At 37.4% G+C, this 26,099-nt stretch overlaps 1 protein-coding gene across 1 annotated transcript in view; it reads left to right on the top strand.

Moving 5' to 3' along the window:
* Positions 1-382: 382 nt before the first annotated feature.
* The window catches only part of LOC126374281 (midasin), a 30,834-nt gene continuing 5,117 nt past the window's right edge, over positions 383-26,099 (top strand). The window contains exons 1-34 of the mRNA XM_050020798.1: positions 383-576; positions 892-1,148; positions 1,517-1,765; positions 2,087-2,382; positions 2,809-3,011; positions 3,641-3,804; positions 4,126-5,630; positions 5,921-6,086; positions 6,167-8,468; positions 8,553-10,284; positions 10,396-12,037; positions 12,635-12,846; positions 13,476-13,608; positions 13,857-14,478; positions 14,583-15,085; positions 15,425-15,601; positions 15,776-16,197; positions 16,452-16,591; positions 16,814-17,040; positions 17,239-17,459; positions 17,885-18,102; positions 18,613-18,786; positions 19,213-19,413; positions 19,744-19,958; positions 20,545-20,707; positions 20,928-22,057; positions 22,355-22,484; positions 22,712-22,841; positions 23,244-23,322; positions 23,501-23,717; positions 23,952-24,050; positions 24,420-24,584; positions 24,877-25,242; positions 25,612-25,786. Coding sequence (XP_049876755.1) covers positions 484-576; positions 892-1,148; positions 1,517-1,765; positions 2,087-2,382; positions 2,809-3,011; positions 3,641-3,804; positions 4,126-5,630; positions 5,921-6,086; positions 6,167-8,468; positions 8,553-10,284; positions 10,396-12,037; positions 12,635-12,846; positions 13,476-13,608; positions 13,857-14,478; positions 14,583-15,085; positions 15,425-15,601; positions 15,776-16,197; positions 16,452-16,591; positions 16,814-17,040; positions 17,239-17,459; positions 17,885-18,102; positions 18,613-18,786; positions 19,213-19,413; positions 19,744-19,958; positions 20,545-20,707; positions 20,928-22,057; positions 22,355-22,484; positions 22,712-22,841; positions 23,244-23,322; positions 23,501-23,717; positions 23,952-24,050; positions 24,420-24,584; positions 24,877-25,242; positions 25,612-25,786 — 14,728 coding nt within the window. The 5' untranslated portion in view covers positions 383-483. The remainder of the gene's footprint in view (positions 577-891; positions 1,149-1,516; positions 1,766-2,086; positions 2,383-2,808; positions 3,012-3,640; positions 3,805-4,125; positions 5,631-5,920; positions 6,087-6,166; positions 8,469-8,552; positions 10,285-10,395; positions 12,038-12,634; positions 12,847-13,475; positions 13,609-13,856; positions 14,479-14,582; positions 15,086-15,424; positions 15,602-15,775; positions 16,198-16,451; positions 16,592-16,813; positions 17,041-17,238; positions 17,460-17,884; positions 18,103-18,612; positions 18,787-19,212; positions 19,414-19,743; positions 19,959-20,544; positions 20,708-20,927; positions 22,058-22,354; positions 22,485-22,711; positions 22,842-23,243; positions 23,323-23,500; positions 23,718-23,951; positions 24,051-24,419; positions 24,585-24,876; positions 25,243-25,611; positions 25,787-26,099) is intronic.

Genomic DNA, 26,099 nt, shown 5'->3' with positions numbered 1-26,099 from the left:
CGGTGCATTGAGGTGAGGGGAGGCCTGTGCCCAGCAGTGGGACGTATATAGGCTGTTTATGTTATTCAATAAACAAAGTGCATCTATTTATTTTCGCTTCGTGGCAAGAAGCCATTTCATAACTTGAAAATTTTTGCGGCTTTTGAGTTTATTCGTTTAGAGTTCGGAGTAGGAGTCTGCTCCGAGGGTGGTGGCTTAGGTTTTAACATTCATCGTCATCACTTTTTATCATTTCATTAATTGTTGTTGTTGTTGCGTATGGCATTTTATTAATTTAATCGTCATCAAGAAAAAATACATAAGACTTGGCTGTATGCTAACAGTTCCTTTTGCCTTGCCCTTCGGGGGTGTGAGGGGGGAAAAGGATTGTCAAATTGTTGTCAAACGCACGTGGCTACGAATCGCACAATGCGGCTTACTATTAGCAACTGAAAGTATTTTTATAGTTATTATAATTAATTTGTGACCTAATGTACAAATACAATGACGACAGAAAATATAAAATCAGCGGTCAAAGCGCTAAAGCTAGGTGCTGGTGATAACAAAGAGTTGGTGGAAGTGTGCGATTGTATTTTGGTATGTATTGTTATTTCTATCTTGTAAATTGTAATTTATTTACGTTTCAAGAACGAAAAGCGATGAAAAGAGAAATCTAGATGATTATGTGCTGTTTAAAATAAGTTTCACATTAGTATGATTCCACCTTGTAACTTTTTAAAAATACCTTCCGAATGAGAAATAATTCACATTTGATAACCTATTCTGTTTAAATACACATTATATCGTGCAGCCCTTTATTCTATGAGGACTTCAGCTACGATGTACCAACTAAGTAATAAATAAGAAAAGAACTTTTTTTTTATTTACCTACTCTACATTTTTTTTTTGCAGAATGGACTTGACAACAACTCTATGACCACTGAAAAAGCTATTCAAACACTGTCAGATCAGATCCTCAACTTGAACTATGCAAAACTGTTCAGGAAGTACCTATCCAACATTCTGTTAGTGTTGGTATCCAATAAAATCCCGTTGAAGTCAGTTTTCTCTCAGAGAGATTTTGATAGTTGCAATGATACTGAGAAGACAAATCATTTGGAATACTCCATTGCTCTGGCATTGATGAGTGACCACCCTGACATACTGCAGTAAGTATTAAAAGTATTTTCGGTGAATTCTATATATTAATTAAATTATAGAACTAGCTCCTAAAATATTTATTGACCAACCTTTAGGTATGTATAAGTTTAAGTTACATAACATACATATAAACAGCCTATATACGTCCCACTGCTGGGCACAGGCCTCCCTTCAATCAACCGGAGGGGGTATGGAGCATACTCCACCACGCTGCTCCACTGCAGGTTGGTAGAGGTGTTTTTACGGCTAAGTTTAAGTTAAAAAAAAATATTCTACAGTGTACCTACATGTTCAATATTTATACAACTGTATCATTTCCATATGTTTAATATCTCTTGAGTGTAATAAATACATAGATTGTTTCTTATTGTCTTAGATACGCACTGAAATATTTTGAAATCAACCAGATAGCACCTTTTCATGTGTATATTCATCATGAAGATTCATACAATGTGGCTCCTAAGAAGCGCAGACTTGCTGACTGTAGGCAGAAGATCACAGACTATCACATGGTGGAAGGTTGCTACAGGCTGCTCAGACAGTTGCCAAATGGTCTGTCCTCCAAATGGGACTGGGCCACATTCATAGATAACTTTAGAGAACACGACAATATCGAAATTCGTTGGTGAGTACACTTTATAGGTATTGTTTTATTCTTTTTTTTTATATTTTTGAATATTTATATTTTTATTGGATATAGTTAACCTTGTCTTACAAAACAAATCTTACAGCTAAAATAACAATTTTACAAATAATAATATATTTTTATATTATGTTTTGCTCCATGTTTTATAGCAATTTATCATGAATTTTAGCTGGATAGTATGGAGAACTGTCAAAATGTAGCACATTTTGACAGTTCTCCATACTGTCCAAAATGTCCTGCCATCTACATTTGAGCTTCTAGTTTTTATCCTCATTACGATCAAATGTGTATATGTTTCAGGATGATTAAAGAATGCATGGCAATACTTACAAACATGACTGATGCTCAATCTAGGATTTTATTGACAAACATGAATATTTTAGAAAAAGTCAATGTAAAATGTATCAAACTCTTTGAAAATTCAAGAATTGAACCCAATGGTAATGAAATGGGAGACCTAAACTCAGCCAATGTGGTTAATATTGATGGTATAATGTTGCCAATTTATAACAAAGACAATATCCAAGGATGCAGCTTAGTTCCTGTGAAATCCACTGTCAATAATCTAAGAAGTTTAGCTTTGGCTGTTGCATCAGGTGATATAAACTTTAAATATATTAATATATCTGTAATATTCATTTTGGCCACTAGTTACTTCAAATTCAATTTAGCTATATTGTGATGGTGTCTATGTTTGAATTATAATGCCCCTTTTATTTTGTTGACTACTTAGCAAAGAATGTAGTGGGTTTTTATGACTATAACATATGCTCGCTACTATATACCAATTGGGGTGGGGTAGTCAGAGGTACAACCATCGCAAGAAGGACTAAGTACCCATGCCTCACTGAGGTTTCTGTAAGGCCAACATGATACTGCATCGCCGTCTATAATGGTCGAGCCAACTGTGTTTTATAACTATGATTAGGAATAAGCTAATACTTCTTAAATGTAGTTTCCCACTAGATCTCATAAATACTAGAACATTCAACTACCTATGTATTAATAGTTATTTTCTACAGGTAATGCAATATCCCTACTTGGACCTGTGGGTTCTGGCAAGACCTCTCTTGTGGAACATTTGGCTGCAATTACGGGACGAAAAGGAATAGCGTTTAAAAAAGTACAACTAGGAGACCAAACAGATTCCCGAATGCTACTTGGATCACACCAGTGCACTGATATCCCTGGAGAGTTTGTGTGGAGACCCGGTGTATTAACAGAGGTGAGTATTTATTTACTTTCGTTTAAATAAAACTTGACTCAGAAAAGTCTTCACTATTACTCTATTCAAAAATACTTCCAGTTTTTAATGAAAATGTGTCTCTGTGTTTTGTCATGTTTACTGCATAATGTTTCCTCTCTGAAAAAAATATGTACTTTGTTAAGTATTTTCGTCATACTCTACGAATATATTCAATCTTCTTTTCTTATGTGGGTTGTGAGACCAATGACCAACCTCATCAACCCTGGTGTCAGGATTACTATTGAGACACCAAAGGCCCCATGGCTTATGTCATGACTACGTGTTGCTTAAGTAAATAGTAGCTGGGACCGACTGCTTAACGCGCCCTCTGAAGCACCGATCATTTTACTTTCCAACAATCGAGTGATCAGCCTGCAATGTTCTAACCAGACTAGGTATCACAAAGTGATTTTTGTGGCAAGTTCCCGCCGGGGTTCGAAGCCGGAACCTTGATCGTGAACCCTATAGATTATGTTAGTTATACTTAAGAGACTATAGATTTCCGTTTGCTTCGATCCTGACACACTTCTCTTGCTTCCTCCACATTCATCAATCGTTTCATACACGCCCGAATATACTATATAAATACAGTTAATGTTGTTTCACAGGCGGTACAAAACGGCCACTGGCTGTTGCTAGAAGACATTGACTGCGCTGCAATGGACGTAGCGTCAACACTGAGTTCCCTGTTGGAAAGAAATGCACTCTGTGTGCCTGGATATAGAGACTCCCTACCTGTGTCGCCTGGCTTTCAACTGTTTGTTACCCAGAGGTTTGTAAATCACTAATACTCTATCCCTTTTCAAAAACTGGTCAGATTTTATTATTAATTCTTGTGACTTTTATTATCATCCACCATCACTTTTCTTCTTACATTATTCATTTGTGCCATAAAAAGTAAAACTGCAGATTTTCGTGGCTCTTTGCCTTCTCGTCTTAGAATCGGTATTTACCTAAGAATGTTTGTTCAAGTGTATTTATTTTTTACGCGATTTAATTGAATAAGAGGAAAGTTCTCGAATAATTTATGGTAAAACAGTTGAGGATTAACGGCTGGTGATAATGTTATAATGCAGGGCATTCATTATTTCAGGACACTCATCACCAACTATGGTTTCCAAAAGAAGATGTCCAACTCAAGCACACTTCTTCAAAAGCATTTGACACAAATCAACGTTGAACCCCTATCGAGATCTGAACTCGCAGAAATTATTCAACAACTTTACCCAAGTCTCACAACTATCAGCCCGCGAATGATCGAAGTGTTCATGATGTTTTCAGTCGGTAGCCATGACACTTCCTTACAAACTACTGAGGTGGTCAATAAAGAAAACAACGTCAATATAATCAGAGGTTCTAGATTAATTTCAACTAGAGATCTTATCAAATGGTGTTCAAGGGCTGTCGTAGGGTTCAACGTGTCCAGTCCAGAATCCGCACTGAAAGTTTTACAAGATGCGTTAGATATATTCACTTGCTCCGTCGTATCACCAGACGACAGACTCCAATTAGCCAAGAAAGTCGGAACTTGTTTGGGTATAGTTGAAACTAAATCTGAATATTACTTCAAGCATTATAAACCAAATGTGTCGTTGACATCGAATGCGCTAGAAGTAGGTCGCGCTAAAGTGTTGCGGAAAGAAAAAGACTTGAAATCTGTAGATTTTGATAATAGGCAAGTGGTTTTCTCATTCACGCGGCAATCCGCATGTTTGCTTGAGAGGATCGCGTGTTGCGTCATGTCCAGTGAGCCAGTACTGCTTGTCGGTGAAACTGGTACAGGGAAAACTTCTTCCGTACAGTATATGGCGAAACAGACTGGACACAAACTTGTCGTCATCAACATGAACCAGCAGTCTGACTCTGCCGATTTACTCGGCGGATACAAACCGGTTGACTTGAAATATATCATCAAACCTATTAAAAACGAGTTCGAAGAATTATTCAGATGCTTCTATAACGTTGAGAAGAACGTAAAATTTCTGAGCCATATACAAACTTGCTTCGAAACAGAAAATTGGACGGCTTTGTTGACCTTAATGAAGCAAAGTCACAAAGCCGCAGTTACTAGGCTTACAAACGAAAAGAGGGAAAATAAGCTAAGTAAATGGCTTAGTTTTGGGAACAAACTGACAAAACTAGACCAGCAAGTTAAAGCTGCATCCCGTCTAACCTTTGCATTTATTGAAGGATCTCTAGTCAAAGCTATGCAAGAAGGTCACTGGGTGTTACTAGACGAAATCAATTTAGCCTCGGCTGAAATCTTGGAATGTCTAGCTGGTTTGCTGGAAGACAAAAATGAGTCCATTGACTTACTAGAGAAAGGAGACAAAGTTCCTATAAAACGCCATCCAGATTTCACTCTATTCGCATGTATGAACCCAGCAACTGACGTAGGGAAGAAAGACCTGCCCGTTGGGTTAAGAAATCGCTTCACTGAGTTCTTTGTAGATGAGTTGACTGAAAGAAACGACCTGATGCTTCTTATTGGCGACTATCTGTACCATATGAACCTTGGTGGAGCCATATTAGAGGCCATCTTCAATTTCTATTCGAGTATTAGAAAAGAAGCTAAACTTAGTCTTGTGGATGGTTCAGGTAATTTGATTTTGCATTTGTAATACTGATATAAAACCTCTTCATTTCTCTTTTTTTTGGACAAATTATATTATTTTAAACCAACAGAGAAATTTTATTCTTTCGATATAAGATGAAACATAATATGGGCGATAAATTTATCACCGGTCATCCATCCATCCATGTCCATCTTAGGACTTTGTACCAAAAGTGGCTGCAAGTTGTCGTCCGATTACTTACGGATCTGCTCACCCCATTAGGGTTTACGAGCGAGAATTTATGTATGTATTTCTGTATATTAATTATTTCAGGTAACGCGCCTCATTATTCTTTGCGGACACTGTGCAGAGCGCTGACTGCCGCTTCTAAAGCGAAATGTGGAACAGTGTCTAGGTCCTTATATGAAGCTTTCTGTTTATCTTTCCTGACGCAACTGGATAGTTCTTCACATCCTAGAGTCGAAGCCATGATTGCCAAGTAAGTGAAAATGATCTTGTGTTTAAATTGTACTCAAAACCTTCTTAAACTTATAAAACCGTATGTTGTTTCCGTTACAGGGCTGTGATAGGCAAGAAAAATATAAAGTCAGTGCTTAACCAAGTCATTCCTGAACCACAGGTGAGAGGACAAAACTACTTACTTTTTGAAGGACATTGGATCCCTCAGGGTAAATTAGACACATCCATACCAGAGGGGTACATTTTAACAGCGACTGTGAAGAAAAATCTACGCGATATCGCAAGAATCGTATCACTCGGGCGATTGCCCGTATTACTGCAAGGAGATACTTCTGTAGGCAAAACGTCTTTGATCACTTACATCGCAAAAGCATCAGGCAATTATTGTGTCAGAATAAACAATCATGAACATACAGATCTTCAAGAATACATCGGATCGTATGCGTCTGATGCAAGTGGAAAGCTGGTCTTTAAAGAGGGTGTTCTAGTCGAAGCAATGAAAAAAGGATACTGGATTATACTTGACGAATTGAATTTAGCTCCAAGTGATGTTCTTGAAGCTCTTAACCGTGTTTTGGATGACAACAGAGAATTATTCATACCAGAAACTCAACAGGTTGTTAAGGCAGACCCAAATTTCATGCTATTTGCAACTCAGAATCCTCCTGGACTGTACGGAGGACGAAAAATGTTGTCAAGAGCTTTCCGAAACAGATTCGTGGAGTTGCACTTTGACGAAATACCTAGGAAAGAATTGGAAATAATTCTGCACCAAAGATGTCATATTCCTCCAGCTTATAGTAAAAAAATGATTGCTGTTATGGCAGAGTTACAAGTCAGAAGGCGAGGTTCGGCAGCAGTCCAAGGCAAAGATGGCTTTATTACTTTGAGAGACCTATTCCGATGGGGCGAGAGATATAAACGCGCATCCAAAGAAATGCTTACCGATGACAAATTTTACGACTGGGACCAGCACATAGCCGATGAAGGGTATCTCGTATTGGCAGGTAAAGTGAGACAAACTGACGAGATATATGTCATTGAGGAGGTTATCGAGAAGCACATAAAGAGGAAAGTTAGTCCAGAAAACTTATTCAATCTTCACCAGCTAACGTCGCCAGTGACGAAATGTATTTTGGATGCGATACTAAATAACCAACTACAAGAGTTTTCTCATGTCGTTTGGACGTACAACATGAGAAGGCTAGCCGTTCTGATCGCTAAAGCTTTTACGTTCGATGAACCCGTACTTCTTGTCGGTGAGACCGGCTGTGGAAAGACTACAATCTGCCAAGTATTAGCAGCACTAAAGAGGCGACAACTCCTATCAGTAAATTGTCACATGCATACAGAAAGTTCAGATTTCATTGGCGGCCTTCGACCTGTAAGGCAATACAAAAATGATGGTAGACTATTCGAATGGGCAGACGGACCTTTGATAAAGGCTATGGAGAGCGGAGACATGTTTTTAGCTGACGAAATATCTTTGGCAGATGACAGCGTGTTGGAGAGACTTAACTCTTTGCTCGAACCGGAAAGACAACTCGTTTTAGCCGAAAGAGGAATGGAAGATAATTCTGACATAGTGGTCATTACAGCGGAAAAGAACTTCAACTTTATAGGAACCATGAATCCTGGCGGTGACTTCGGCAAAAAAGAACTTTCACCAGCTCTAAGAAACCGTTTTACCGAAATTTGGTGTGACAGCGTTACATCTAGAGAAGACCTGTTAAAGGTTCTTGAAAAGAGCGTTGGTAAAGGCATATCTTTAGGAAATCAAGAAGATGGCAGTTCCGGTATTGGTAATTCGATATTGGACTTTACAGAATGGTTGAAGCAATCAGAGGTGACAAATAAGTTCCCATTCAGTATTAGAGATCTACTTTCATGGGTTCATTTCATCAATATAACGGTTACAAAAGGTCTCTTAGACACCCCTGAAGCTTACGTACACGGGGCGTGTATGACCTTCCTCGACTGTTTCGGCACAGCTTTAACTGGTCACATAGACTCCGAAACCCTGTACTTAGTGAGAAAAACAGCCATCAATTTCTTATTGAATCAAATAAAAACTATTGGGAACGAATATACGGAAAGTTTGAGAAAAATGCTTAGCGATAAACAAACTAATTTTACAGCAGAGCAAGACGATATTAAATTCGGTATAAAACCATTTTATATCGAAGTGGGCGACAATACTTACATGTCAGAAGAAACACAGAAATTCACATTCACTGCTCCAACGACAGGGTCGAACACATTAAGGTTGCTGCGTGGACTTCAACTGAACAAGGCTATTCTGCTAGAAGGAAATCCAGGTGTAGGCAAAACTAGCTTAGTTACTGCCTTAGCGAAGTCTTCCGGTCACAAAGTCGTCAGAATCAACTTGAGTGACCAAACTGTAAGTACTTTTCAAATCTCTTTCTTCTGAGTTATAGATTTTACAAGAAATAAAATTATACTAAACATTTATTCTTTTCCGCAGGATATTACCGACTTATTCGGCACAGATCTTCCAACAGAAGATGGGTCATTTACATTCAAGGAAGGTGCTTTCTTAAGCGCTTTACAACACGGCGATTGGATTCTTCTGGATGAGTTGAATTTAGCGCCACAACCGGTTCTTGAAGGTCTTAACGCCTGTCTCGATCATCGTGGCGAAATATTTATTCCTGAACTAGGAAAAACATTTAAAGTTAAAGAACGAACTAGACTTTTCGCGTGTCAAAATCCTTTGAAACAAGGCGGCGCGCGGAGAGGCTTACCTTTATCATTCCTTAACAGATTCACCCAGGTATACATCGACACACTAACAAAAGATGATTTGATGTACATCGTTGGGTCACAGTATCCCACTTTACCCAAAGATATCCTGCAGAGGATAGTAAATTTCAATTGCAAGGTGGCCCATGAAGTCACAGAGATTCAATCTTGGGGCCACAGAGGAGCTCCTTGGGAAATGAATCTGAGAGATATCCAAAGATGGTGCGATGCGCTTGTTAACGATCAGCAAAACAACAAAAAAGTAAGCCCCGGAAAATTTGTCGATATCCTTTATATTAACCGTATGAGAACTGCAGAAGACAAAGAGACTATGTCGAAAGCTTACGATGACATATTCTGCCCCGAATATCCACGGAGCGATGATACTCCGCAGTTTACTTCAAATTACAAAGAGATAGTTATAGGAGATGTGGTGTTAGAGAGAAATATAGAAAAGAAATTCAAAAACCGTCGTGCGATTGAGTCAAATTTATTAGTATTGAGGAATCAGTTACCGACATTGAAATCGTTAGCGCAGAATGTGAAAATGAATTGGCTATCAATTCTAGTAGGACCAACTGCTACTGGAAAAAGCAGTGTTGTTCAAATACTAGCTGATCTAATGGGTAATGATTTACAAGTAATACCAGTAACATCTGCTATGGATGTCTCTGACCTTCTCGGAGGATTCGAGCAAGTGGACTATAACAGAAACCTTGAGAACTTGTATGAAAAAATAGAAACATTAACTATACAAACTGTGCGAAATACTTGGCTGTTGAAAGAAAATAAGAAATTGCAAACTAATAAACTGCTCAGTTGTCTGTGTCTTTTTGGTCTAAAATCAGAATTGACCATCACAGAATCAGACAATGAAACGGATAAGTTCAATGAAAAGATGTCGTATCTATTAGGACATAGCGAGATGTTGGCTGAATGTAACGAGATGTTTGATGAAACATGGCAAAAGGTGCAAGACGTAATTGGTGACTTAAAGCATCTGCAAAACAAAGTTAATAAATCTTCATCGGTAAATGCTGGAGGAAAGTTTGAATGGGTAGATTCGTTGCTCGTTAAAACTATGATTGAAGGTTCATGGTTGCTCTTAGACAATGTCAATTTGACATCAGCAGCAGTGTTAGACAGGTTGAATGGTTTGCTAGAGCCTAACGGAGTTCTGTCAATACCGGAAAGGGGAGAGATGAGCGAAATCAAGCCACATCCGAACTTCCGAGTGTTCTTTACTATGGATCCAAAATATGGTGAAATTTCTAGAGCTATGAGAAACAGAGGTGTAGAAGTATTCTTGTTAAAGCCAGATGACTGGATTGCCACTTTATCAGATACGGTGACTTACATGGATTTAGTAGCATTGTTGGCTTCCTGCGGAATGCCGAATGAATATCATGCCGTGTGTATAGATTGTCATGAACTTATGACATCATTTATTCAAGGTACGTGAAAAAGAGTATTTATAAATTGGGAATTTCCTGTCCGGACATCTTTTATTCAAACCTTTCGTTTGTTCGATGAAAAATTGTTAATGAAACCATTTCTATTTTCAGGCTTTGAGCGACCTACAATATCACATTTGCTCCAAGCTTCACATCTAACATGGCAACAAATTGTGCGAGGAGTACCTTACAAAACTGCTTTACTGAACAGTTTTTCGGATATCTACATAAAACCTAGATGTGGTGGAGATTTTTCGTCAGATGTTAAGACATCACTGGCTGAAATGAAGAATGCCATGTTAAAAGCTTTAGAACAAAGGTTAGGAACAGAAGAATATAAAATTATCCAACAAAACGATTGTAGTCATACTCTAACAATAAAGGGCCTCTGCACGAACTCTGACTACGAAATCTTGAAACAGATTTTGAATCCATTTTATCAGCTGCTGATGGAAAACACTCCGATCGAGACACATATATTTTCATCAATATTTACCATCTACCAAAAATGCCCAGAAGAAAGTTTGAAAATCTTATATAACATCATAAAAGACATGGTATACGAAAAAAACCAACAAGATGATCAATTGGCTCTCCATTTAAATTCAACGGCACTTGCGCTTGCAGCAAGAAATGAAAATTGTGGATCATATAAACGATTTTTTCCTGAATTATACGAAATTGACAATACAATTATAGAAGAATCAAACGCGAGGATGCTTTTATTGTTTCATATGATGGCTAAAGTATTAATAGCACATACATTGGCTCTTATCGAAGAAAAAGGTCATACAACTCTAACTTATGCAAAAGCCATTGAATTCGGCAAGTTTACAGATACATTCGATGAATATCCTATTTTGAAGAATAGTCATAGTTATCTTGAAGTCATCGACAATTACATAATATTTGCAATAAATTCCGCTAAATCTTGGGACGATGAGAAAACCTGTAAAATGCTGCAATTACAAAACTGGAGGCACAGATTATTAACTGTATTCTGTAAACCTATAATCACGGTTGACCAAAAAAGAAAGACTTTCCTGAATGAGTCAGTTGTCCCACTTTTGTACATCCACAGCAAGTGGGTGGAAAAGTATCTTATGGAAGAACTGTTCAAGTTAGCACAGGATCAAAATATCCAACTGCAGTTCAAGGAAAAAGTAGCGCGCTTACTCTTACGCAACGAAGAATCTAGCTCCCAACGTGCTAAGATAGGGAAAAAGCTACGTAAGCTCTACGGACAACCAAAATTATGCAAAGATGCGACCGAATACGACCTCTGCACTTCTAGAACGGAAATGTACAAAAAACTGACGTTAAACATGAATCAACTTTTAGAAAAGCAGCTGGACAAACTATCAATAGATGTTTCTACAGCGACCAATGCTACTCTAGCTCTGGATATCCCAGAGAGTGATACTCTTGTAACAGTTCAAGACAATCTAACAAAAGCTATGGAAGTCGCAAAAGACAGAGTCAAAACATCTGAAATTAAACTGTTGCCTATCCGATCATACATCATTCAAAGAATATTCAGCTTACTCCAAGATGATTTTATTCAAATAATATCTACATTATCGATCAAAGATGACAACCAAACCAGAAATAGTCTTATTCAAGCTGATTTCCTAGAAATCTTGAAGAATTTAATATATTTAGGAGAACTTTCTAAGGGACTTTCACCGAGCATGTTAAACTTGATGCAAATGCTTTGGATTTTGCAAGACGGTGGTGACGACATTCGAGATAAGTAAGTCCACCATTGGCCCCGATTCCTGGAGACACCGCCTAATTTTATTTTAAGTTATATCCGTCATTTTCATATCCGTCGAAAAGGAAAGGGACGGATGATTCACAGCTCTTAATTTTAGGAAGAATGAGTAAATGAATGTGTCGGGTTATTGACTGATGTAAAATTTTTAGACGGTTGGTTTAGATTTGTGCTTAAAATTGACGTGTGTTCCATAAATTTTATGCTTGTCGATTACCCGTCCCTTTCCTTTTCGGCGGATAAGAAAATGACAGATATAACTTAAAATAAAATTAGATGGTATTTACAGGAATTAGCACCATTTGTTCTGTAAAATTTGTCTGTCTCTTACTTTCAATATATAAGTGTTACTGTGTAACATGTACTGTTATTACTTATTAGTTACTCTATGCTTCAAGAAAAAATATCTTCAACTAAATACAACCACGATAGTGCGCATAGTGTTGGTGAATGTTGTCGCAAACATTGATAAAGATTGTGTAATATTAGTACATGTAATTGAATATATCCATCAAAGTTTTTAAATAGTCCCAAACAAAATACCATAAATTTTCATTCGTAAATTAACCCTTTCAGGATATCATCGTTGCCTGCGAAATTCTGGGATGAGTTCTATAAGGCTCTTGTGAATTCTCCTGCGTTGCATCCTTTACCATTCTTTTGTTTAAAAAAGGACCTAGACAATGAACATGTGGTGGATGTACCAGCAACCAGCAAGAGGTTGTCAACCAACATGCCGTTGATGCCTTATTATGTACAAAAGCTGACTGTTTCTGACGAAATCGAAGGTAGGATAAATCCTACCTATTATTATAACATATACTGGGTGTTAGTGACATCGTAACGAATACTGAGGGGGTTGATTCAGACCATGATTCTGAGTTAAAATCAAGTGGAATTTTCCGTCGCAAAATTCATGATTTTTTTTTAGTTTTTTTAAATTATTTTCAATTCTATACTTTTGCGATGGAAAATTTTACTTGATATTAACTCAGAATAATCAGATGAATCATCCCTCTCAGTATTCGTTACGATGACACTTACACCCCGTACAAGTACATACGGTAGCCATATAAGTAGGTATGGGTGTTAGTGACACCGTAACGAATACTGAGGGGGATGGTTCAGACCATGATTCTGAGTTGATATCAAGTGAAATTTCGTGTCAAAAAATTCATGAAAATTTTTCTTTTCTTTTTAATTATTTTCCAATCCATACTTTTGCGACGGAAATTTCTACTTGATATCAACTCAGAATCATGGCATGAACCACCCCTCAAAGTTTTCGTTACGATGTCACTAACACCCTGTATAGTAGTATTTTTCTTAACTTTTGTGCTATGTTCGTTTACATCAAATCAGTAGTATTCATTATGTATATCTGAAACCATACTATGTTTAATGCACAATTTTTCAGGAGCTCGCCATTTGTTGGCATACGAAACAATATCTCTAGAAGAAAGAGCGGAATATTCCAAACGGTTGAACACGGTACTCAACATTCTATGGAAAAACATTGGTATATTAGATACAGCTGCGTCTGTTAAATTGTAAGTATATTTATTTAAAAAAATAAATAAAGTTTTGATAAGTAGAAGGTTTAGGAAATAGATGAAAATGATAAAAAAAACAATAGGTTGTTGGTGTGGCTTAGGAGCCACAGTATTTTTATGTTTGTAAAATGTGGAATTCACAAAATAATTCCTACATAGGTTGAGCACTTGGACTATTTACCAGGTACCTATATATTTTAAAAGTACAAGACTTGTTTTAATAGAAAAAAAATCGTGGTTTACAGGAGGTCGGATGCCGCTTTTGAAATGAACAAGTACCAACTACTTATCACGAATTTGCATTCAATTTTAACATCAACGTCACAGGAAGACGCCATGAAATTGTCTAACCCTATAGAGTTTATGAAGTACTATTTACAAGACGATACATCAACGTTAGACATGATTCTAAAAGCTAATACCGTTTACGAAGAATTGACTTGTATAATGCAGAATCTTCAAGAAAACTCTCAAATGAAAGCTAAGATATTAACAGCAGAGCTATCTCTTTATACAAGTTTCGTATTCGTCAAAATTATGACCGAAATAAGCCCAGTGGATCATGTTGAGAAATACAAACTCAAATCACATTATGCGAAAGAAGATATTGAAATGTTCAACACTTTACTAAGCTCCTATTACATGCATGGACTTGTCACTGGTACTATAACAGGTAGAGAGGCCATAGAAAAGGCATCAGATGTTACTCCAGAGTTACTTAACGTTAACAGTAACGGTTTGAAGAAGGTACATCCTTATTGCCGTATTCTGATGACAATGAAGGAAGAAACTGCTCTAATGATTGAGAAGTACACCACTTGGAACTATTTTAGACCTCATTCTCCTTCGTATATCAGTATGGTCAAGGTACGATTACAAATTCTAGGCAGATTTCACTTACTAGTTCAATCCGTCTAGTCAATTGTGAATAGTTTTTTAACTTAACCTAACGATATTTTCTTTCATTTTAGGATTGCAAACACTTCACAAATTCTGTACTCTCAGAGAAGACAATCAAAGACGTATCTAATGCTCTAATATCCACTAGCAAAAACTTAAATGAAAATCTACATTCCAAAAGTCTCAACAAAACACTGGTATCGGATGCGCGTACTTTGCTAAAAGAGACAGAATCGTGGTTGTATTCTGTCAACGCGTTTTACAGGAAAATCGAGTCTTATTCCGATGCATTCCCAGACTTAGCAAAGCCTTTACAGAGTTCTGTATCCCAAACTGTCTACAGCATTACCGTGTTAAAAGATTTAATAAGAGAAATGGTCGTTAAGATCGAACAAGGGCCGCTTTTAGGAGATATTGTGACAGATTTGATGGCGTATCCCAATAGTATAGCGAAGAGAGATACAAAGGAGAAACATTTGAATAGATTCTTAGCTTCAAACTTCATGCAGCTTTTGAATAGGAATGTAATTGCTTCGAATCAGGATCTGTTCAGCGCAGAAGTGGAATGTCTTGAGTGAGTATATTGAAAGTGCTTTTAATAATATCGAATACGCTGAGTTTAATTCGTTAAGCGTTGGTTGAACCTCAACAGATTGCAAAATATAGCATAATGGAATATGAGCGCCAGAAGTCTTGCATATATTATTGTTAATCTTATCTAGCCTAAAGTGTTGGGCAAAGGCCTCTCTCCATTTCTTATTGTTAATAAAAAATAAAAATCTTTTACGAACGTATTGATATAGTTACTTTAATCAAAATCGGTCGAAGGACACATCCTCGTACTATATTTTACTCCGATACTTACTTCAACGTTTCCAAAAGTGTTGGTTCTTACTTTTGATAAATATTTCAGAGTATTGAAGATGAATCTAGCCGAGTTGCGTATGCATTGTACAGCAAAGGAACGTGTTGACAACGTGTCAACTAAAGCTGTTCTCACCACACTTGGCGCTATTGTCACGACTTGGGAGAAACAACAGCGCGATATCGAAAAGAAAAAACAGGATGATGAAGCCTTATACGTCACTAAGTGAGTAGTGAGGGTTTATCTTTATTTACAGGTTGGGTCAGTTGACCTCATATCTAAGTATTTATATTATGTACCTATTGTGAAATAGCATGGAGTATGTTGTGATCTATCCTTTCAGAATGTATGTAGTTGTACAGTCCAATCTATACTAATGCTTTCTATCGTTATTTCAAGGTCTAAATGCGAAGATGAAGACGACGACGCCATTGCTCACCAAGAAATCAAGGAAATGTTCCCCTCATATACTGACCAAGACTTCAGTGAATTCAAACCACCAACTCTTGAAGAGAAGCCAGTAAAAGCGATGCAAATTACAGACAAGAACAAATTCAAAACATTCATCAGTTCTGACGACGTTTCGCTCGTTTACAAATGGCATTCAAACTTTATGAAAAACCTGACTACAGCGGAATGGTTACCCACACCAAAGAAATTGGTTGGCAACGACGTCATAAGCCCCTTCTTATTGAGGTATCCGATATTTAGTCGCATTATCACAAACGCTTGGGAAGCGTTGGACGCTGAGTTCGAAGGAACCGTTTCGCCAAGTTTGTTGGTACTTATATCACAGATTAAAGAGAAAATCGATGGTGTTGGTAAGTAACCCTTTCGGTAATTATCATTTGACATTTTAAATGTGAGCACTATATTCACTCATTTAGGTCTGTTCCATCTAGGATCCTATCTCTCCCATTAGTAAGAAAATCTTTATAAAGTTACCAAGTAATAAATAACCAATAATTAATACTTCACTTTTAGAATCTGCATAATTTATGTTTTAATAGAAAAACTTAGAGTATTGTCTAACAGTTGACACTTTCAAAGGTTAAATCAAAACGTACTTTTTCAGAATCGTCAGGATCCAAACCGGATTTCTATCGATCAGCATGGGTATCAGAAACAAGACAGTGCGTTCCATTGTTGCACCAAGTGAAGGAAAGCACAAACGAACTACTGGATCAGTGGCCAGACTTCCCTACTTTGAAAGACGTAAGTTTTTTATTCATAATATATTTTATATTTGACCATGATTTTTGGTAAGGGATAAAGGGACCCTAAATATTGAGGATACGACGCAAGGAGGATGATAGCTGCCTCATAGCAAACAGGCAGAGGTAACGCATTGGGGCATGGGTCTTTATCTTCAAAGATTGCTGTTGAACAAAATAGTCATTCAGTCGTTTCCAACTCATATTTCAAACATAATTACAGATAATAGTAATAGTAAACAGAATCCAGAGTTTCCCGGTAACAAGTCCAGTGTCTCGGTTTTTAACTGGCTTGGAGTTACTCCGGGACAAAATAGAGGAGTGGAACAAGAACGCACATAAAGGAAACAATCTAATTGACATCTCACTCGCTGTCGGACAACAAATTATCAACTGGAGGAAGCTTGAAATGGGGCATTGGAAAGAGTGCCTTAATAATTTATATCAAAGGTTCGTATTTGATTTTATTTCGAAGTGTCTTCTCTGGTTGATGGAGGTTGGTAATCCACCTCACAACCCACACGATAGAAGAAGATGGAGGTGTTATATTAACATTTTGACTTGCCGTTACGATGAAAATAGGATGTTCAGTGATTACTAAACTGGAAGCTTCGTCGATTGTAACTTTGTAACACACTTTTCTTACAGGAAACAGTCAGAAGCCCACAAATACTGGTTCTATCTCTACTCAGTGATTGCGTCATACCTGGATAATCCAGAGGGCAATGACCCCGTGTCTTCTGACCGCGTCATTTCAGTTCTGAAGGATTTCATTGAAACGTCCAACTTGGCAGAATATGACGTCAGACTTGACATAATCTATGTGTATCACTGTCATTTGGTACATTTGGAAGCTAGTCAAAGACGAAGTAAGTAGATTTTTTTATATTTGTACTGTAACTTAAAAAAATCAAGTTGATTTTATCATGTTTTATGTCTTCCCATATCCCGTTGATTGAAAGGAGCCCTGTGCCCAGCAGTGGGACGTATATAGGCTGTTTATGTTTACATTTATATCTTAATGCCTAACAATTTAGCTGACCTGATATCATAGTTTCTACGTGATTGTAATTTATACGTTGTTCGTCAAAAGCTCTGTAGTGAGTGACTTCTTATATATATATATATATACGAGGCGCATCAAAATATGGCGACTGGTGGTACATAAGAGCGTCCACCCGCTGGCGTTGTCACTCGCGTTTACTTGACGGCTGATGCATCGCGCTTCTAAAGAATGAGTCCTAAGAAGAACTTCAAAAGAGAGTTCCCAAGCATTTACCAAATTTCCTTTCAGACGAGCTGCTCTCAATATTCTGGAACACATACAACTACTATTCCCAGTTCCACGGCCAGGTGGCTACCTATTTGAAAGAGAAACGCGCGCCGATTGAGAAGAAACTGCGAGATTTCGTCAAAATATGCACGTGGGACAGAGATCTCAGCTACTGGAGTGTTAAAGATACTGTTGAGAAAGCGCACAAGGCTTTGCACAAACATACTAAGGAGTTTGAGGTTTGTAACATATTAATGATATTACTTAGGCACGTTAAGCCGTTGGTCCCGGTTACTACTTACTGATGTAAGTACGTAGTCGTCACATGAGTCATGTCAGGGGCCTATGGCGGCTCAATAATAACCCTGACACCAGGGTTGATGCGGTTGGTAATCCACCTCACAACCCACACGATAGAAGAAGACTTATGTGATGTCTATTAGCGCGGTTTTGATGTCAAAGATCACATAATCTTTCGGAGGGGGTACGAAGCATACTTCACCATGATGCTCCATTGGTTGATGAAGGGGTTTGAGTTCTTTTTTTTTCAGAGTTATCAAGTCGCCATAAAGCTCCCGATTTGGTTTAACGCCTAATAGCAGATGTCTATAGCTGATACCAACGCTTTTACGTAAATACGGGTTATCTAGACAGGGCTGAGTACAGAATAGACTGTACCCTAAAATGACCCTATCGAGAATCCAACTCTAGTCTACATAGACATTTTATGGATATAACTTTATTTTCAGAACGTACTTAAAGAGAGCGTCGCAAATTGTCTGGTAGACAATTCGACAGAAGTAGGCACGGATCATGTCGGTATATGGGACCGCCCTAAACGTGCCACCGCTACGACCGCTCCCACTGGAGGAGCCTACTTGATTGATCCATCCAATCATGTAGTGCTTGCTAGGAATATCAAGGTGAGAAACTGCAGAAAAAATGTTTTCAGAAATATTTCCTACTGTGTGCTGAACCGTCTGTACTCTTTGTCTTTGGTTCTGTTTTGTATACATTAAACTGTTTAATTAAAAAGTTTAGATAAAACTTTTTCATTCTGTTTTAAGAGATAGAAAAGATAAACAATGATTTATCTACTCCTAGAGAAAATTTTGTTTGTATAAATGTGCCAGTACCAACAAAAGAAACACCACCTCTTTTATTTTGCGAATTTTGCGATGAACACAAGAATAATCTCAAACTTGGGAAGCTCCTAAAGATTTTACAGAATTACAACTATAGTCTTATCTTTCTCTCAATAACCTGGAAAAAATCGTGCTTGACAATGAGACTTCTATCGTCTCTCTTCTATCGTTATTGAATGACTTAAATTTATGACTTGTTTTCAGAAATATCTTGACCAAGCTGAACAGCCGTCTCCAGTAGTAACCGAAGGAAGTCTTCTGGCTAAAATACCGAATTTGTTGAACAAAGCTAAAACTCTATGTAAAGACACCATTACCAACTCTGGGTACCCGTCTCTTGTGCAAGGGTTAGATGACTTTGTCACACTTGTCATTGAGACCAACACGCATCTTGGGTCTTTGGAGGTAAGTAAATTTTTATGTTATGTTTTTTTGTTAAACAAATCAATACAAATATTGGCTATTAATATGTTTATGTAAATTACGTCCAAAATAATGTATAACGTTTTGCTATAGAGATGATCAACCAACCTGCTTCTATAACTTTTACATAAAGCCATCATTGTCACTTAACTCTTTTCGAAATCGGGGCACAGGTGTAAACTCTCTTCGTCAAGTGCTCTCTATCCCTTGCCTGTTTGGAGTCAGCACAGTATGTTTTCTTTTCCATTCACTGTTATTTTCAAATTTATTTTTTATCATGAAATTTTGTAAAGTGCCATGTAAAATTTTCAGGTGGATTCCACTTTGCCGAAAGAGAAACAAACATCGCAAGCAAAGAACATAGTACAACAGAAACGGAAAGCACTAGCGGACCTGTTCAAGTATCTCGCCAAAATGGGCCTTAATTATCGCACAGGACTCGTCATATTGTCTGCCAATGACAATCTCTATGATTTTACCATACCGCCGGTCGATTTAGACGCTGCTATGGGATATCTGAAGAACAGGTATGTATATCTGTTAACTACCGTCCACTAGTATTTTGCAGCGAAAGTATCTTAATTTACAATGATACTCTGTTCTGTAACCTAGAGGCTCCTGTAATGTCCAATCAGAAAATTAATTCCTATAATGGCCCCGATTCCTGCAGACACTGCCTAATTTTATTTTAGGTTATATCCGTCATTTTCGTATCCGTCGAAAAGGAAAGGGACGGATGATTCACAGCTCTTAATTTTAGAAAGAATGAGTAAATTAATGTGTCGGGTTATTGACTGACGTAAAATTTTTAGACGGTTGGTTTAGATTTGTGCTTAAAATTGACGTGTGTTCCATAAATTTTATGCTTGTCGATTACCCGTCCCTTTCCTTTTCGGCGGATAAGAAAAGGACAGATATAACTTAAAATAAAATTAGATGGTATTTACAGGAATTAGCACCAATATCTATTAACTTTGTTAACTTCGAAATTCCAGATAGATTTTTTTTAGAATTCCAGATATGAAAATTCGAAATTATAGGTTTCTTCCCTTGATATTTTTGCTTTTGAATCATGTACAGAATTGTAAATATCTAATGTTGCTTATGTTACAGGCGCTGTGATACAACTCTCAGCCTCTTATGGTCTGGCTGTGAAAAATACTTCCAGAAGAGCATAGCACGGCATCGTCACCTCACAAACGGTTTACAAACTCCTCATCAAGACCTGGGTATTCAAAACATTGAACGTTGCAAGGGTTTTGCTGCTCAGCTCATGGTAAGTTGTAACTTTTCCTTCTTATTTTCGTGTGGGTTATGAGGTCGATGAGCGATCTCACCAACTGCGATGTCCTGATCCTAGACAAGGCAAGTTACAACGTTTAAATAAGAATCATATTTCTTTTATACCTTAATATTTTTGTTTATGTGCTTACCATATTTGTTTAGGCTCGTTTCCAATAACTTTGCGATTCCTAAATGTCATTTTTATATTTCAGAAACTAACCAACTCGCAAAAGAAATCTATAGCAAAGTATTCTCGACATCTGTGCGATCTGCGCGTAATAACCACAAATCTGACGAACGCTCTAGATATTGACACTGACACCAACATATCAACATTAGGCCAAAGAATCGACATCCTGAACGATTGTTTTGCGAACACTTTAATTTTGCTTGACCAATTCAGTCTTGTACTGAAAGCATGCCCTGAGAAGGAATTAGGGGACAGTGAACCAGAATTTGATTCATTGTTCTCAAATTCTCCAATCGTGAAGTGCTTTAAAGATAGCGATGAGTGGAAGGCATTGTACAACAAGGTCAAATCAATGATCTCAATCGCCATCAAACAAAAGGCAGCACTGCACAAAATGACGATGACTTTACCAAAGCAAATAGGATCGAATGTAGATACACCTGTAGTATCTCAAGGTCACATAGATGTTGCTACTGATGCTAGGACCATTTTAGAAATGCTCAAGACTGATATTGATGCTATTTTGAACGAGTACCAATTCAGACTAAAATCTATAATCCAAAATTACGAACCTCAACATCCAATACTAAGAAGTCTTGTTAATTTATCCAAATACATCAAAGAAACAATTGATGACATTGAAAAGTTAGATGAAATCGATTTATCAATGACAAACAATAGCAAGGAATTAATAGAACAGACTGAAGATCTAGTAGCTACTATGCTTTTAATCATACAATCAACATACAAAAAGCATTTGCCTCAGGACAAAAAAAATGAAAGTTTAGACGTATTGAACGCTATTGATGAGATCATTGAAGACGGAAAGGAAAAGGAAGAATCCAAAGAAATACTCGAAGACAATCACTTGAAAGAGCTTTTGCAAGAGAAACTGTCGAATGACTTCAAGATTCTGCAACTTGATTCACTGATAAATAAACTTAGGGAATTATTAGTGAACTACATTGAATATATAGCGACAAATAAAGAACCTAGTGACGTGAAGAACGCAGTGATGACGGTGGTGCCGATATTGGAGCAGACAGTCTTATTCGTGCAATATTTCGTGACTGAGAAAGTAGCTGTGCACCGTGTGTCCTGCAAAATGTTGTCTGTCCTCTTGAAAATATTTTCCGACTTGGCTACGAAAGGGTCAGTATAACGTTCGTTATGTTTTGTGGAATTAAAATAATAACTATTCCAACATAATAAAATAAACTAAATCATTGCAATGTAGTGTCAAACTATTTTACTGCAACTAAAACTCTATTACGAGTGTAGAGGTGTGACAGCGATGAGTTAACGTGATATAAACAGCGCAAGTACGTTTCCATACCGGGCATAATATGCCTCCCCTCATACTACAATTTTCTTTTATTTCTATTTGGCTTTATTGTTATGTTTAGTGAGAGACTTTTGTTTGAATAATACATTTGTTTTTTTTTCCAGATTCTGCAAACCATCAGATCTAGACATGGAGGACGGCGATGGAGAAGGTGGTCCTGGGAAGCTATCTGGTGGAACTGGTCTCGGTGAAGGAGAGGGCCAGAAGGATGTCTCTGATAGAATTGAGAATCAGGTGAGAAAGTGATACAGAATCTATCTATAATCTACAGAAACCGGGTGGTTGAAATAGTCGAACGTAGATACTTCAATCAATTGTGAAAAACGATGCTGGTTTTGAACATTTACACCAAATATGATTATAATCCTGAAGGAAGATCCTTAAGTGGTCGTGCTGGGGACACTAGTAGGTCCTATTGCGAAAATGTTTTTTAAAAGTGTCACTTTTTCATTTATTTATAGGATCAATTAGACGACGCACACAAACCAGGTGAAGAGAAGAAAGAAGAGGACAGAGATTGCAAAGAAGAAGAGAAGGGCATCAACATGAGTGACGATTTTGACTCCCAATTGCAAGACGTGGACAAGAAAGGTAAGATTATAGTTTTCCTTCGCTTGTGTCAAAATTTGAATGTATAGTCATAGCTACATTTTTGTAACGACTAATATTGGCTTAATGATGAGTATTCGGAATAGTTGCAAGTTTCACAACCCTGGTAGGCATTATGAGCCTGTACTTGTATGTTTTTTCCTCATTCAGCGCCTAGGACCGATTAATCTCAAATATAATCTTCTCAGACGACGCCCTAAGCCGAGGGTCGCGCCCAACAGGGCACCAGGGCCTGTTGTCTTAAATGTTGTACCGGATGAGAGCCCTCAGCGCTTCCCGTTTGTTTGGCCCGTCACGTCAAAAAATACTTGTTTTCGTAAACCAAAATTATATTATAACCAAAACTATAAAATGGGAAGTATACAATATAATATTTGTTTACAGAAGGAGATGAATCAGATAAAGAGGACAATGAAGACGATGCTGATAAACAAATGGGTGACATCGACAATGCTGCTGAGAAGTAAGCAATTTTACTGTCATTTTACTCTGTTGAATATCTTAGCTTAGACTTTGTAATCGTAATTGGTCATATTTCATTTAATTAATCATTTAGAATCATACATTCGACGCAAATTTAGTCCCACTCTGAAGTTAGTTTCCTGACTAACTAAACTAACATAACATTTTTACGTTTACAGACTAGATCAGCAAATTTGGGGTTCAGAAGACGAAGAAGAATTAGAAGACGAAGGCAAGAAGGACAAAGAAGAGAAAGGTAAAGGAGAGAGTACAGGAGAGAAGGAAATGGCTGCTAAAGAAGAGGAACAGGGTGTTGATGATGGAACAGAAGGGAAGGACAAGAAACAGAAGAAAGATATCAACGAAATGGAAGAACCGGAAGTTGATGATGATCATGTAAGTGATTTTAAATTTAATATTAAAAAAGACCAAATAAAGTATAACCAAGATGGATATTATAGTGTAGGTGTAATTAATTTATTTATTTGTTGGTAGACCTAGTAAATTAATGAATACACACGAATCTCGTAGTGGTGACATACATGGTCTTGTTCTGTGTGTGATATAAGAGAAGAATGCCTATACAATCTTTTAAAAAAATCACCAATTTTATTTATTTTTTTTGCTTAGGTGGACCCGTACCACGGTAATCAGCAACAGCTCCCGGAACCAGAAGACTTCGAGATGCCTGACAACATGGATGTGGACGGAGATGAAGGAGAGGATAACGTAAGTGGACGTCGATTGATAACGTCACCTGTATTATTAGTTATGGTCTATTTAGAATAACTCATACTTTTACTTACAGGTTACACATTTAAATATCGAACATGGATTGATGGCTGTTCCAATTTACTTTTAATATGTATTCAAAAAATATTTGAATGATTATTTAAAAGTCTGTTGAAGTCTGATTGTTTATTTAGTATTTTATTATTATTATTAAAAGTCAATAAATAGGCCAGATGTCCGTTAGGTTAGGTTCGCTTCACTTGCCGGTCCATTAATCAACTAATGCAGGAGATCATGTCATGATTGTGCTAGTTCCGTTATATCTAGTAATTCATTTATTTTTATTTTGTTTTTTTACATAAACAGGAAGGCGAAACGGAAACAGAAAATCCTTTCGAGATAACGAAAGACAACATTCCAGAAGACCAAGAAGAAGAAAAAGAACAGAAAGAAGAAAATAAGAACGGTCTAGAAGTTTCCAGTGACGAGGAAGATGGTGGAGACGACCGCGACGAGGAGAAAGAAGATCAGGTAAGTTATATCTTGATGAATTTTGAAACTGATGAATACAAAAGGATAATTTTACAACATAATAATGCTGCTTGTTGTAGTGAGAAATTAGCCATGACAATATATCGTCATGCCTTATACCTTGAGCGTAGTTTCTATTATTGCACTGTTCGGACCCAAATTTCAAAAATGGTTGTAATTTTTCTATTTCTTTGACGTTTGTGATAGTTTAAATTAAATATGTATGCTAAATCCGTGATTAAAAAAGTTCTAACACTGTATATCACTAAATAACAAACGAAATGTATTACAGCAACAAGGAGATGAGAAAGACGAAGGTCAAAACAAAGACCAAGAAGGTCCCGAAGACAAAAACAAAGACGAAAAGGAACCTGAACAAGACACCGACGGTAACATCGACCAGGAAACAGAAGACCTAGAACAACCAGAAGAAACCCAACCAGAAGATAAACAAGAAGAATTGCCCAACAACCCGGAGAAGATGAATGAAGATGATGAAATTGAGGAGAAGAAACAAGAACCTAACCCTCAAGCTAATCCTTCGACTAACGATCCTACAGCTGGCGATAAAGCTGAAAAAGCGGAAGTGGATAAAGGAACTGATGACAATGTTGAAACTAACGCTGATCAACAGAAAGACGAAGAATCCGCGCCTTTTGTGAGTAACATATGTAATACTTATACACTAATGTAACCATGTAGTAACTTACTAAGCAATCCCGAGAGATAATTAAATTGTATTTTTACGTAGCCTCAAGTAGCGCGTCTCTTAAGGTAAGACTTTTAGAGCACTAAAAGTTAGAGGTAAGTAAATAAATCCGATTGGCAAAGAGACAAAAATAATTACAAACTAAGAGTAAAGTATAGTTTTAGATTTTTGCTAAGCAGGAATTACAGAAAAAACAATTTTATGATTTGATACATGGTTACACTAATCTGAATAGGTGTTTTTAACGTCACTGTTGTTATTTACTTTTTTGGAACAATGGGGCTCGCAACTTCTTCATCTTTATCTCTTTTTAAACAGGAACAAGCCCAAGAGCAAGTAGGCGAAGACAAGCAATCAACCGGCAGATCAGAGCTCGATAAGAGTGACAAGGGACATCGCGGAGAGAAGCAAGCTGCGCGCGCCGAGCAGTCTCGCGAGAAACAACAGAGACACGAGAACAAACCTGGAAGGACTGACCATGAACGGACCCTGGGTAAAAGATTGGCTTATTTTAAATGTAGTTTTTCCCTAACGTAGTTGGGTTGACCATTAGGTATAGACGGCGATATGGTCGAACAGAAATCTCGGTGAGGTGTCGGTACTCAATTCATCTTGCGATGGATGTACCTCTGACTACCCAATTGAGATATAGTTGTGCGCTTATGATATTATAGAATTTTTGGACATGCGTCTGGATTTTTTGTTTTATATTGATTTGTTCCTATGATGTTCCTATTGATATGATAAATGGCCGTGGTAGCTCAGTTCCCCTCATGCCCGCGCGCGTGCCCCTCACTTTGAATCCA

Source organism: Pectinophora gossypiella, chromosome 17, assembly GCF_024362695.1.
Source record: "Pectinophora gossypiella chromosome 17, ilPecGoss1.1, whole genome shotgun sequence".
NCBI classification, from domain to species: domain Eukaryota; kingdom Metazoa; phylum Arthropoda; class Insecta; order Lepidoptera; family Gelechiidae; genus Pectinophora; species Pectinophora gossypiella.
Note: the sequence above shows the minus strand (reverse complement) of the source record. Positions and strands in the feature narration are given on the sequence as shown.